At 37.3% G+C, this 15,825-nt stretch overlaps 2 protein-coding genes across 10 annotated transcripts in view; one reads left to right on the forward strand and one right to left on the reverse strand.

The window, feature by feature from the left end:
• MPP7 (membrane palmitoylated protein 7) overlaps positions 1 to 15,825 on the reverse strand; it is a 323,210-nt gene that overhangs the window by 171,945 nt on the left and 135,440 nt on the right. The gene's annotated exons all lie outside the window — the stretch shown is intronic.
• LOC118677221 (40S ribosomal protein S12) lies at positions 15,284 to 15,802 on the forward strand. The gene has a single exon (XM_036352176.1). The coding sequence runs from the start codon at positions 15,365 to 15,367 to the stop codon at positions 15,761 to 15,763; it is 399 nt and encodes a 132-aa protein (XP_036208069.1). The 5' UTR covers positions 15,284 to 15,364; the 3' UTR covers positions 15,764 to 15,802.

The following is a 15,825-nucleotide window of genomic DNA, read 5'->3' on the forward strand; positions in this document are numbered from 1 at the left end:
CATTTACGTAATGGAATACTACACAGCCATAAAAAAGAAGGAACTCTGCCTTGGCTGGTGTGACTCAGTTGGTTGAGCATCGTCCCATGCACTAGGTGGTAACAGGTTCAATTTCCAGTCAGGCCACATGTCCAGGTTGCAGTCCCAATCCCCTGTAGGGGGCATGCAGGAGGCAGTGAATCCATGTTTCTATCTCCCCCTCCCCCACATCTCACTCTAAAATCTATAAAAATATATTTTTTTAAAAAAGAAAGAAGGAACTCTTACATTTTGTGACAGCATGGAAGGACCTGGAAATTATTATGCTAAGTGAAATAAGCCAGTCAGTGAAAGACAAATACCATATGATCTCACTTATATGTGGAATATAATGAATAAAAAAAACTGACGAACAAAATAGAAAGAGGCATGAATACATAGAACAGACTGACAGCTGTTAGAAGGGAGACATATGGGGAGATGCATAAAAGAAGGTGAAGGGATTAGCCAAAGAACATATATGCAAGACAAATCGTCACAGACAATAGTATGGTGATGGCCAGAAGGAAGGGAGGATGGGGGCTGGGTGGAGGTGGGCATGGGGACATCTGTAATAGTCTAAACAAAAATAAAGTAAAAAAAAATAATAATAATAACAACTAACTTCACAGAATGCTAATAATTGCATTTATTTTAACTTCTGTATCACTAAGCACTATTTGAAAAATAGAATTGAAATGTAACATAGTGGAGGTACTTCTTAGAATTATATAGATTAAACTTAAAAAACAATTGTTTGGTAATAAAAGACCTCCAAATCTTAATGGCTTATAACAATGAAGGTTATTGTCTATAGCCACTACATATCCTCTGGGAACTCTGCTACACATCTCCACATGCCAGAGCCAGGTGGAGAGAGCTTCCACCATCTGGAACATCACTATCACCACTGGGTGGGGTCGGAGTGGTAAAGAGATGAGGACAACTGGCTGCCTTGCAGTGACACACACATCACTTCATTCATATCTTCTTGTTTTGCTAATCCTTATCTTAGGTTATTTTTCCCCATTGCTTTCTAAGAATATGTTTATTGATTTGAGAGAAAGAGAGAAATAATAACATTGATCGGTTACCTCCCATATGTGCCCTGACTGGAGATTGAATCCACAGTCTAGGTATGTGCTCGGACAGGGAATCAAACCCACAACCCTTTGGTATAAGGATGATACCCCAACCAACTGAGCCACCAGGCCAGGGTCCCATTGCTTTTTAAAGAGAGTGGAAGGGAGCAAGGGAGAGGGAGAGAGAGAAAGAGAAAGTGAGAGAAAGAGAGAAACATCAATGTAAGAGATACATCAATTGGTTGCCTTCTGCAGGAGCCCTGACAAGCTAGGGTCAAACCTGCAACCCAGGTACATGTCTTTGACTGGGAAGAAAAACCTTCAACCCTTCGGTGCATGGGCCAACACTTTAGCCACTGAACCACACCATCCTGGACCCATTCACATTTTTTTGATCACCATAACTACCTTAAGGTAAAAACCATAACATAATGTAACCTTACATGTGCCTTTACAGCATTACCTAAACAAGATAGGTGGCAGGCAGAATAAAACAATATCTACTTTTTTCAGAGTGAATCATTTGAAATAAATCAATTTTACATTTATACAATTTTAGATTTTTTATAATAAACTTGCATTAATGTCTTGGTTCACAGAATTACAGTGAAGTATTTTAAATAACATTTTACAACTTTTAAAAAAAGTTAAGTTGGCCTGGTTGGCTTGGCTCAGTGGTTGAGTGTAGAGACCTATAAACCAGGAAGTCATGGTTAGACTCTGGTCAGGTCATAATCCCAGGTTGCATGCTCAATCCCCAGTGTGGGGCATGCAGGAGGAAGCCAATCAATGATTCTCTCTTATCATTGATGTTTCTATCTCTCTCTCCCTCTCTCTTCCACTCTGAAATCAATAAAATATACATATTTTTAAAAGTACTTAATTTGAAAATGTTAGATTTTCTAAAATATTTCACATGAAAATGGAAAAAATTATAAAACCAATTTAATTCAGTTTTTCCCTTTGAGAATACATTTCAAAATCACGACCACCACAAGACAACCCTTAATGCCACTATCTTTATTGACAATATAAAATATTAGCAATAACTTTGATTTTAAAACAGGTGAATAAAAAAATCTTTATTGTCATCTATATGTAATAAAGATGATGCAACTTATGTAATAACTTGAGTTAACTGAAACTGATTTTAAAATAATTTATAAATAACCTTAATATTTCAATAGGCAAATCCAATGGGATGTAAGCACCAATTACTATACCCACAGCACGCACTCAAATATTTGTGAAATGAATGGAAAACAAACTGGGCAAACACAGCCAGGAAAAGAAGGTGTTTCTGTCTCCTTTAATAGCAATCTCCCTTGAATACCTACTACTAGTATACTTCTAGGCAATGTTATACACAGGGCTAAGTTATACACAGATCCTACCCAAAAAGAACTGTACTCAATGAACAACTATACCCATAATTACACTAGGTTCTAAAAATACGTTATATAGATATTACAACCAAATGGGAACATTAAATCAGTACACACAGTCCCAGAGAACCCTTCTAGAGCCAGCATATAAAAACACTAGACCACACACGCAGCTAAGGACTACACACATCTCAACTCTAAAACACGCTCTCCTTAAGACCCACTGAGCTAAGGACTGTGCATTAGATCGAGGGTCTATAAAACTGCTTGCATCTTCTGCATTTAAGACAGAGATTCTACACTGCTAACAAACCTGCTTTAGAGGATTGGCCCCTCCTGCTTGCAGTCAAGTCCTGTGGAGACAGACACAAGCTGTGGATCTCTTGGAGCTTCATGCAGGTTGCTGAAAGCCAAAGGAAGACAGTTTCTGATGGTGGTTAGCACCTAAGCACCTCACGGGAAGCCCAGAATTGGCAGATAGAACAGTCAGCCAGTCATCAGGAGAGTAGGACTCAAAGTGAGCTCCCATGGGGCATTACACTCAGCTGAAAGGAATGCCAATTCACCTTTTTTATCTTCCTCTTTTTTTTCTTTTCTTTTTGTTTTTTTCTTTTCCTTTTTTAATTTTCTCTCTCTTTCCTTTCCTTTTTTCCTTTTTTATTTATATTCTTTATCTGCTTTATTGAGTTATTATTCCAGTTTCTATTATTTCATTCATATATTTAATTTTCCTCTTCCCTTTTCCTACACAATATATATTTTTTTCTTTCTCTCTTTCCCTCTTCCCCTCTTATATTATCTTATTTCCTTTATCTTATCTTGGGTCTACTTTCTCCTGTATTTTCCTTTACAAAACTTTTTTTTTTTAACTTTTCTTTCCTCCTTCCTTTATTTTAAACCATTTTACTTCCCCTAGCCCCCTAATTCTTTATTCATATTTTCTTTATTTCAGTTCTGGATCTACATATTCTTTTTTCTTCTCTACCCCAGATTTTTGTTTGTTTGTTTGGGGGGCTTGGGTTGTTTTTTTGGTTTTTGTTCTTTTTTATTTTATTTTTTGTTTGCATGGGGTCTTTTGTTTGGTTGGTTGTTTTGTTATTTTTCTCCTCATGTTTTTTTCTTCCTTTCTTTTCTTCTATCATTCTTGCTCTCATTTCACTTTCCTAATTCTCTTTTCTCTGGTGGTTGCTTTTGCTGGTGCTACAGAGGACTTGTCTATGTTCTTCTTTTGTTTCTTCTGTTTCGTGGTTTTTCTTTTTGTATTTTGTCCTGTTCTGTCAGCACCTCCACAGCAGCTCACTTGACATGGTCAGGGATGAGCCACATAGTCATCCCATCTAAGAGGAGATTCCATCCATGAATGGGATAATAACATTCAAGACCCAACTATAACAGGGGAACCCAAATAACTCAAGCAAGAGACTTTCCTAGAGCAACCAGCTCAGGAGATCTAAGAGACTGCACCACTGGGTCCCACAAAACACCTACTACATAAGACCACCCGAAAAAATCTGGGAGGCATAGTAGTTTGACCTAATACATAGAAACAAATACAAAAGGACAGAAAAAACGAGGAGAAAAAAAAAAACAAGCCCAAAATGAAAGAAAAAGGTAGAATTGCCAGAAAAGGAACTAAATGAAATGGAGGCAAGCACTTTGCCAGATAAAGAATCCAGAGTAATGTTTAATAAGGGTGCGCAAACAATTCAGTGATAAGTACAAGCAACTTAATGAGAATTATAAGGAAATTAATGAGAATATTAAGGGAATGAGAGCTACACCAACATGAAAAGAGGGTGAAAGAATAAATAAGAATCAATTGGAAATGAAGAAAACAGCTGAAATAAAGAACACCTTGGAAGGATTCAACAGTAGACTAGAAGCAGCTGAGGACCTAGTAACTGAATTAGAAGACAAGGGAGGAAAAAACACCCATTCAGAGAAGCAAATGGAAAACTATTTAAAAGCAGGAGGGATCTTTAAGGAAGCCTTGGGACATGAAAGGCAACAACATTTGCATCATAGGAGTGCCAGAAGAGAAGAGTCCAAGCAAAGAATAGAGAACCTGTTTGAACAGAAAATGGCAGAAAATTTTCCTAACCTGCCATTGAAGGACAAAGTCACTCAAGCTCAGAAAACACAGACATTCCCAGTCAAGATGAACCCAAAAGACCAATATCTAGGTACTTAATAATTAAAATGGCAAACATTAAAGACAAAGAAAGAATCTTAAAGGCTGCAAGAGAGAGACAGGAAGTTACCTACAAGGGATCTCTCATTAGATTGTCAGCTGATTTCTCAACAGAAACACTTCAGGCCAGAAGGGAGTGGCATGAAGTATATAAAGTAATGAAAACCAAGGGACTGAACCCAAGACAACTCTATTCAGCAAGGCTATCATTCCAAACCAAAGGTGAAATAAAGAGCTTCACAGACAAAAAAAGACTAAAATAATTTATTACCACCAAACTGGCAGAGCAAAAAATGCTAAAGGGACTGTTGTAAGAAGAAAAAAAGCCAGAGAAAGAGAAGAACACAGGCATAAAGACCAAGAACGGCAACAAATAAGTACCTATCAATAAAACCTTAAATGGGAATGGCTTACATGCTACAATCAAAAGGCATAGAGTAGCTGAATGGATAAGAAAGCATGGTAGGTATGTATATATATATATATATATATATATATATATATATATATATATATAGTCTACAAGAAATGCAACTCAGAACAAAGGACTCACACAAAATGAAAGTGAGAGGATGGAAGAAAGCCATAACAAGAGACAAGGAAAGCCACTTCATAACACTAAAGGGATTGATAAAACAGGAGGATATAACTCTGGTAAACATATATGCACCCAATATAAGAGCATCCAAATATATATATTTTTTAAATTCTGGATAATTTTAAAGGAGAGGTGGACAGCAATGCAATCATAGTAGAGGACTTCAACACCCCATTGACATCACTAGATAAACCTTCTAGACCAGTGATGGTGAATCTTTTGAGCTCAGCGTGTCCACATTTTGAAAAACCCTTACTTAACTCTGGTGCCATGTCACATATAGAAATTTTTGATATTTGCAACCATAGTAAAACAAAGACTTATATTTTTGATATTTATTTTATATATTTAAATGCCATTTAACAAAGAAAAATCAACCAAAAAAATGAGTTCGTGTGTCACCTCTGAAACACGTGTCATAGGTTCGCCATCACTGTTCTAGACAAAAAAAGAAAACAGTGATCTTAAACAACACACTAGATAAGATGGAATTAATGAACATTTACAGAAAATTTCACCATAAAGCTACAGAATATACATTCTTTTCAAGTGCACGTGGAACATTTTCAAAGATAGACCACATGTTAGGACACAAACTAAATCTCTACGAGCTCAAGAAAATTGATATCATATCAACCATCTTCTCATATCACAATGGCATGGAATTAGAAATCATCCACAGTACAAACACTCAGAAACATTCAAACACATGGGAGGCTCAACAGCATGTTATTAAAAAAAAAACTAGAGGCCCGGTGCATCTATTCGTGCACTGGTGGGGTCCCTTGGCTTGGCCTGTGCACCTCTTGCAATCCAGGACCCCTCAGGGTATGTCAGAGAGCTAGTTTCGTTATGATTCCTGCAGGCCAGGCCGAGGAACCCCACCAGTGAACAAATCCATGCACCGGGCCTCTAGTATTCATGTAAGATCTTTGGTTAATCTCTTCCTGCTCCCCCTTCCCTCTTTCACTCTGAAATTCATCAGTTTGTTCCATGTTTCCATGCCTGTGATTTCAGCTCCTGTGTTGAGCGCCTGCCCCCTGGTGGTCAGTGTGCATCATACCTACTGGACGGTTGGATGGTTGCCCAGTTGCTTAGGCTTTTATATACATAGATGAATGGGTTACCAAAGAGATCAAGAAAGAAATCAAAAACTTACTGGAAACAAATTAAAATGAACACAACCCAAAATCTATGGGACACAGTGAAAGCAGTCCTGAGAGAGAAATTCATAGCACTATAGGTCTACCTCAAGGAATAAGAAGGACTAATAAACTATCAAACCCTACAACCAAATGAACTAGAAAGAAAACAACAAGAAAAGCCCAGAGTAAGTAAAAGGAAGGAAATAATAAAGATCAGAGCAGAAATAAATGACATGGAGACTAAAGAAATACAAAAGCTCAACAAAATAAAGAGCTGGTTCTTTGAAAAGATAAATAAGAATGATGAACTTCCATGTAGACTCATCAAGAAACAAAGATAAAGGACCCAATTAAACAAAATCAGAAGCACAAGAAGTGAAGTAACAACTGACTCAAAAGAAATACAAAGGATCATAAAAAGTACTATGAACAAATATATTCTAACAAGCTGGACAAACTGGAAGAAATGGACATATCCCTGGAAACATACAATCTTCCAAAACTCAATCAGGAAGAATCAGAAAATCTGATTAGGCTCATAACTATTGATGAAATTGAAGCAGTTAAAAAACAACAACAAAACTCCCAGGAAACAAAACCCAGGTCAGGATGGTTTCACAGAAGAGTTTTAGCAAACATTCAAAGAAGAACTAACACCTATCCTCCTCAAGCTATCCCAGAACATCCAAGATAAAGGAACACTTCCAAGCTCTTTTTATAAAGCTAGTATTAGACTAATTCCAAAACCACATAAAGACACTACAAGGAAAGAGAATTATAGGCCAATATCCCAGATGACCATAGATGGTAAAATCCTCAACAAAATATTAGCAAATCGGATCCAGCAATACCTTAAAAAGATCAGACAACATGACCAAGTGGGATTTATTCTGTGATGCAAGGCTGGTACAATATTCGCAAATCAATAAATGTGACATATCACATAAACAAATTAAAAGCTAAAAACCACATGATCATATCAATAGAAGTAGAAAAAAGCATTTGACAAAATCCAATACTCTTTCTTGATAAAAATTCTCAGCAAAGTGGGAATAGAAGGATCATACCTGAACATAATAAAAGCCATGTGTGACAAACCAACAGCCAACATCACACTCAATGGGCAAAAACTAAAACCATTACCCCTAAGAACAGGAACAAGACAGGGATGTCCACTTTCACCACTATTATTCAATATAGTACTGGAATTACTAACCTTAGCGATCAGACAAGAAAAAATAAAACGCATCCAAATTGGAAAGGAGGAAGTTAAAGTGTCATTATTTGCAGAGAACATGTTATTGTACATGTAAAACCCTAAAGACTCCACCAAAAAACTGCTAGATTTAAAAAATGAATTTAGCAATATAGCAGGATACAAATTAACACACAAAAATCCGTAGCACTTTTACACACCAATAATGAACTCTCAGAAAGAGAAACTAAAAAAAAGAATCCCATTTACCATTGCAACAAAAGAATTAAGATACTTAGGAATAAATTTAACCAAGGAGGTAAAAACCACAGGACATTGGAAAAATAGAGGAAGATACAAAGAAGTGAAATTACATACTATGTTCATGGATTAGAAGAATTAGCATCAGTAAAATGTCCATACTACCCAAAGCAATCTATAGATTGAGCTTATTAAAATCCCTATTAAAATACCAATGCCATATTTCACAGATCTAGAAAAAATATTCCAATAATCTACATGGAACCAAGAGAAAGGAGAACGAAGTAAAAGAACAAAACCAAATATCAAATTATACTACAAATACATTGTAATAAAAACTGTCTGGTACTGACAAAAGAACAGACATATAGATCAATGGAACAAAAGAGAGACTCCTGAAATTGACCCAAACCATTGTGCTCAATTAATATTTGACAAAGGAGGTAAGGGCATGCAATGGAGTCAAGATAGTCTCTTCAATAAATGGTGTTGAGAAAATTGGACAGATACATACAAAAAAATAAAACTAGACCACTGACTTACATCATATACAGGAATAAACTCAAAATGCATAAAAGACCTAAATGTAAGTCGTGAAACCATAAAAATCTTAGAAGAAACCATACGCAAAAAAAATTCAGACATATCTCGTAGAAATATGTTTACCAATACATCTCCTAAGCCGTAGTGGTCGGCAAACTGTGGCTCAGCAAACTGTGGCTCGTGAGCCACATGCGGCTCTTTGGCCCCTTGAGTGTGGCTCTTCCACAAAATACCAACTTCTGCGCATGGGCCATGAAGTTTCAATTGCACTGTACGTGCGCGCCCGCATGTGGTATTTCGTGGTATTTTGTGGAAGAGCCACGCTCATGGGGCCAAAGAGCCACATGTGGCTCACGAGCCGCAGTTTGCTGACCATGGTCCTAGGGCAAAGGAAACTAATGAGAAAATAAACAAATAGGACTACATTAAAATAAAAAGCTTCTGCACAGCAAAAGAAATCAATGAAGTAAAAAGAGAGTCACTCTGTGGGAGAACATACTAGCCAATGATACCTCTGATAAAGGGTTAACATCAAAATATATAAGGAACTCATACAACTTAACAAAAGGAAAACAAACAATCCAATTAAAAAATGGACAAAGGACCTAAATAGACACTTCTCCAAAGTGGACATATAGAAGGCCAAGAGATATATGAAAAATGCTCAAAGACACTAAACATTAGAGATACAGATTAAAATGACAATGAGGTATCACCTCATACCTGGCAGAATGGCTATCATCAACAAACAACAAGTGATAGTGAGAATGTAGAGAAAAAGGGAACTCTAGTACACTGCTGGTGGGAATGCAGACTAGTGCAGCCACTGTGGAAAATAGTATGGAGTTTCTTCAAAAAATTAAAAATGGAACTCCTATTTGACCTAGTGATCCCACTCCTAAAAATATATCCTAAGAAACCGGAAACACCAATCAGAAATGATATACGCACCTTTATATTCATAGCAGGGCAAATTACAATAGATAAGATTTGGAAACAGCCCAAGTGCCCATCAGCAAATGAGTGTATAAAAAAGCTATGGTACATTTATACAATGGAATACTACACAGCAGTAAGAAAGAAGGAACTCTTACCATTTGCAACAGCATGGATGGACCTGGAGGTTATGTCAAGTGAAATAAGCCAGTCAGAGAAAGATAAGTATCTCATGTTCTCACTCATATGTGGAATCTAATGCACAAAATAAACTGGTGAACAAAATAGATCCAGAGATACAGAAGCATGGGACAGACTGATGAATCTCAGAGGGAAGGTGGGGTTGGAGGGTTGGAAAAGATTAACCAAAGGACTTACATGCATATATGCAAAGCCCATGTAGCAAAGGCTTGGCAGGTGCAGGGAGGAGGGGGTTAATAGGGGAGAGGGGAAACACACACAAAAACAAAGCGGACATCTGTAATACTTTCAACTATAAAGATAAATTTTTTTTTAAAAGACAGAGATTCTATATGCATGTGTGCTTTAGCACAATAAATTATCAGAAAGAGGAGACTGAGCACCTATCTGGGTTTATTTACAATGTACATAAGAAAGACCCAGTATGAGAATATATACAGTAATTCCTATAAATCAAATAGAAAAAGGCATCCACAAAGAGAAAAAACAGGCAAAAAAAAAACATAAAAAGGCATAAAAAGGAAACTGGAACAGCCCATTAATATATACTCAACTTCTAATATTCCAATAAATATAAAGTAAAACAATGAGCTAGCATTTCAATACTGTTGGCAAAATTAAACTCTAAAAATTCCAAGTGTTGACATGGACATGAAGCAACTGAAACTCTGACTCTGCTGGTGGGAATGAAATATGGTAGGATCTTGAAAGAGCAATTTGACAATTACCTAAACAAGTGTGATATGCACAGCACTGTGGCTCAGTAATCCCACTTCTTGGTGTAATACCTAGAGGAACAGTCCTACATGTACCAAGGGAATCCACACAACTGCTATTTACTGCACTGTTTCCAAGAGTGGCATGGAAATGAAGGCGGTTTCCAGATGAAGGAATCTTGTACCTGGAAGACACCTTTCAATATAAATGTTCATCAACAGGAGAGTAAATAATTGCTGAGCTAGTCATATAATACCATATTACAATGAAAATCAATGAATGACAGCTATTCATATCACCATAAATATCTCAAAACACATAAAATGTAGAACAAAAAAATAAGTGGCATGAAGATAAATGTGTAGAGTATGAGTCTAATTATGAAAAATTTAGACACATGCAAAATAATCTCATTTTGTAAGGAATATTGACAAGATGGAGGTGATCTCTGACAGGTGAGAGAAAGGAATGGGAGTAAGAAGGGACATTCAAGCTTCAACTGAATCTGTAGTATATTCTTTCTCAAACTGTGTGGTGAGTATATGGGTGTTCCGTATATTGTTCTGCCTTTTTAATGCCCAAATTAAAAAGGGCATTCTATAACTTTTGTAAAGGAAAGGTTAGAAAATATATTTAGCCAACTCAAGAACTTTTTCAAAGATTTTCAAATCATAGACTGTATTAATTTTCATTGCATTTTAATGAGGGAGAACAAAGAGATAAAAAGGCAAGAACAAAAATATCATTCTGAAAAAAAAAGCAATGTAACCAAAGGGATATTTTAAAAAATGGTGCGAACCCTGGGATATAGCTTCCAACACAGATAACAACAAGAGATGGAGGATGATGATAATAATAATAATGCGGATGACTTACTACGTAAAGCAATGACTACTTAAAGGATTTTCATATATTAATTCTTTTACTCCTCTTATAGAGCATATAAGATAGGTATTACTATTGTCTACATTTTTATACTAGTATATAAGGAAAATGAGGTACTGTGCAGTAAAATAATATTATTCTTACTGTTAATGCAATATTCTCTGCACAGCCAGAATCTGGGTCCAAGCAAAGCAGCTCCACAGTCTCAGCTCAGAGTTAGTACTATAGATACCTGTTCACAAAATGTAGAGCGTGTGGATCTGGACACACAGAAAACTCCCCAATACACCCAACTGTCCATCATTAAGGTACTACAGAGAGGTGAACAGACAAACACAATGAGAATGAAATGATCACGACAGTGAGAGAAGAGGAAAGAAAAAAGAAGAGAGGCAGCAAAAGGTTCCACCGGATCTGAATGAATAATGAAAGTCACCCTGGAGGTTACAAGATTCCTCCTTCTAGCAATTCCCTTTTATCTCCTCAGCCACACATATCGGACTCACTCTTTCATTCATTTAACAATTATTAGCCAATTGCCTAAGTACCGAACTAAACTTCAGGGAATATTATCTAGTTACCATCCCCCAATCAAACAGATTTTACTTATAATTCTAACTTTTTCAAGGTTTTGGGACACATACTCCAGAAATACCGTTAAAAATGGTAGCTAGGTCTTCAAGCCAACCCACAAAAGCATGTTTAAATCTGTATGTGAAATTCCACCTCAATCCTGAGTTTTCTTTAAACAAAGATTGTGTTCCTGTGTATTGTTTTACACAGCCCAGAGAAGTGTGGGCCTGCCTCTACAAGACACTGCCACAGGATATGCCACCTCGTCCCTGAGGAACAAGTCACTCTTTTTCCAACTGGGTTCTTCCTCATACAGTTTCCTAAGAATCAGTCATGTTTATGCTGACTTCCACCAAACACATACTGTAATTTTCTGTATTGTATGCATTAAATATTAGTGCTTAACTAGCATATGCTGAAATTATTACAATTCAATTATATAGTTAAAAAGTAACTGTAATAAAGCAAAAATAAAACAAGTATGAAATGTTTTTAAAATCATTTTACTTGGGATGAAGACAAATAGTAAAGGTGTATTTGCTCTCAATGACCCCACAATTATCTGTGGTAAATTGAGAATCAATCCAGAATGTCAGGACCATGCTCGTGGCCCAACACCTTCCTGGCAACAGGACATGAACCACCACCTGCCCTGGGGATAAAATGAGCGCTCCAAAAACAGCTCGGCCCAGGGCTTGGAATGAAACAGAGGGATGACCCAGGGTACCAGGACTGCAAATACAGACATCACTAAGCTAATCACACCCCAGCTGGATGTGTACAGTCACTTGTAAAACGTTTTGGCAAACCTACTAATGTGGGAGATGCACATAGCTGTGGCCCAGTAACCCTACTGTTAAGTATAATATCTAGAAAAGCTGGATATTCCCCTACTGAAATTCCTATTCCCTGGACTTGGAGAATAACAGGAATCACACTCACAAGGAAATTGAGGGTCACACACTTCCTGACTCCACTCATTCTAACAAATGAGCTGTTCTTTAGTCAGTTGTTTCTAGGTTGGAAACTCCCACATTTGTATCTGTAGAGTAGGTAGATTGTCAAATTAGGAATAAATGCACATTTAAGATGACTGGTCTGAAGCTAAGGATATTTGAATAATTATCTAAATCTCACAATAATTTTCAAAAGACAACGTTCCATTACATTAAACACAGATCACAGTGATAGGGCACAGACCCATCAAATGCTCACAAATATGGCTCCTATTCACTTATCCCCAGTCCCAAGCAAATCTTGACAAAGAGCTACATATGGCCACTGCTTTGAGAGTATGAATTACAAAAGTAACAATTTACTCAGGGTCTCAGGAATTCGTATCTTCAGCAGACTTTACATGTTTCTGAGCCTGAAAAAATGTACACTATAACGTAAGAAATAACTTTGTCTGGCTCCTCCAACAGAGCTGGCTGAACAATTTCCTTTGATTGGCCAAGGAGCATTACCAGCTGCTGTACCCAATTTTCTTCTGTCAGACCAGGTGGCCATGGATCATTCACAATGTCTGGCTGTCTTTCCTTTCCTCCCACCCAACACAAATGGTATTGCAGAGGCAAGTAACATAACCTCCCCAGGGGGGTCAGTCTCTGAACTTAACACTACCTCTCCCCTCCCGAAACAGCACAACTTCTTTCTAAAGAGCTCTGTACCAGCAAATATCTTATAAAATAGTCTCTCAGCCATGATCTGATTTACTACTATGTAAATATCACTCCCCCTCCTGCCCAGTATGATGCTTTTCATCGCTTCTAGATTAAACGAAGAGAGAAACATAAAGTGCCTGTACAGAAAAGTCTATAAAAACCACTGCTTGATAAAAGTCTCTCTCTCTTTTATATAACCTGACTGCATCAATTATCCTGGGAGTAACTACTTTCCAAGCAAATCTCATGGTGGTAATTATTAAGAAAATTGAATTATGAAAAATTCAGCTTAAGCATTACCTTAAAACTGGTTTTTCATTTTCTGAAGTTTCCAACTTGGAGATGTAAACTTTTAAAAGTATAGTCTTGTTCACAGGTTGCTTTCCAAGCATCTGCTCAAGACTTATTTAGACTCAAGACTAAGAAGATTTTCACTTTTAAAATCCTACCTAAATTCACAAGTATTGAAAACTTTAAAAATCCATATTCATATGAAGATTTAAAATAAACCCCCACCAAGTTGCTTCCACTAGTCAACTAATCTGTTCAGGACTGCATGTGTTTCACTAAAAACAAAATTTCAGGACATCTTTAAGAAGATAAACTGAATATTTTTCCATTACAAATATAATTACTCCTTGATATTAAGTAGTAGGAATTTCTTTTAAATTATGGATATATCACACTAGGAATTTGTCTTACTTCAAAAAATGTTCATATTTATTAAGGAACTAGGGTAGGCAACAAAGAGATTGCCATGGCACTTCTAAGTGCTACCTGAACTTGGTTATATGTACTATTGTGGATTGGTAAACAAAGAACTTGTCTATTTGTGGAAGAAAAGAAAGAACATTAATCATAACATACCATTATGTCTCCTATTGAGGAATATGGAAGCCTCTGATGTCGCCTCAATGTTTTCTTTGAGTAAAATAGACCAAAACATTTAAGCAAATACAGTTTAATTTAATTTGCAAAATTTTCAAGTTCAGAAATAAAGTCCTACTACCAAAAAAAGTGAAAAGGTAACCTATACAATAGTAGAAAATATTTGGAAGTCATATATCTAATAAAGAACTGATATCCAAAATACAAAAAGAACTCTCACATATCTGCAATAACATGACAAACAGCCAAATTAAAAAGTGGATGAAAGACTTCTGGTTTCAGTTCCAACATGTAAAGAGAAAGGCAGTCACAGGGCCAACTGCCACCCCAAATCAGGGGACAGGAGAATACAGAGAACCATAGCTGAGATTAGCTTAGAAGGAGCAGAAGCTGCTAGAGCCAGAAATTTGGAGGAACACCTAAATGGTGATTTTTTGACCAATTGATGGTAGCCAAATGTGAATTAGTCTGAGGGATGAAAACTCCTGGGTGCCCAGTCTTAGAGGAGCTCCCTAGCCACCCAGGGCACATTCTGTTACTAAAATAAAGGGGTCTGTTTGCCTGAGGGCATCAAAGCCCAATCAAACATGAACAGGAGTTTGAATCGAAGAAAGTAGGGTTTATTAGTTGAGGAAATGGTGCCAAGCCTGGAGTCACAGGTAAGCTAGTGCTGAAAGACCTGGCTCCCCAATGGCTTCCAGGGGATGGGTTACATTAATCATGGTGGCTAAAGGAGTTGAGGTCCTGAGCTCTATTGATTGTTTGGGGCTAGGGTAGGGATCATTATATCAAGTATGCCCTGATGTCAGCCATGGCATTGTTCTATCTGGTTTCAAGAGGGTGTGGTATGTAGGGTAATTCCACTTTCATGGGCCTGGGATTGAAACACAACTGAAGTCAAAATGCTATCTTTAGCTTAACCAAAACTCTGTTTTTGTAGTCAACAGACTTGAAACTTTGTTCTTAGGACACTTTGATGATAATTAAAATTTGATGATTGCTCTTTCCCTGCCGCCTCGGAGTTGCGCGGAGGCGGAGGCTTGGGTGCGTTCAAGATTCGGCTCCACCCATAACCCACCGCCATGGCCGAGGAAGGCATTGCTGCTGGAGGTGTAATGGACGTTAATACTGCTTTGCAAGAGGTGCTGAAGACCGCCCTCATCCACGATGGCCTCGCGCGTGGAATTCGCGAAGCTGCCAAAGCCTTAGACAAGCGCCAAGCCCACCTTTGTGTACTTGCATCCAACTGTGATGAGCCTATGTACGTCAAGTTGGTGGAGGCTCTTTGTGCTGAACACCAAATCAACCTAATTAAGGTTGACGACAACAAGAAACTAGGGGAATGGGTAGGCCTCTGTAAAATCGACAGAGAGGGAAAACCCCGTAAAGTGGTTGGTTGCAGTTGCGTGGTGGTTAAGGACTATGGCAAAGAGTCTCAGGCAAAGGATGTCATCGAGGAATACTTCAAATGCAAGAAATGAACAAATAAACTTGGCTTTTGTTTAAAAAAAAAAAAAAAATTTGATGTCCTAAGGGCATAAAG

This window comes from Myotis myotis, unplaced genomic scaffold (assembly GCF_014108235.1).
Source record: "Myotis myotis isolate mMyoMyo1 unplaced genomic scaffold, mMyoMyo1.p scaffold_m19_p_1, whole genome shotgun sequence".
Taxonomy (NCBI): domain Eukaryota; kingdom Metazoa; phylum Chordata; class Mammalia; order Chiroptera; family Vespertilionidae; genus Myotis; species Myotis myotis.

Coding starts and splice junctions, on each gene's coding strand:
- LOC118677221 (XM_036352176.1), top strand. CDS start 15,365: ATGGCCGAGGAAGGCATTGCTGCTGGAGGTGTAATGGACGTTAATACT.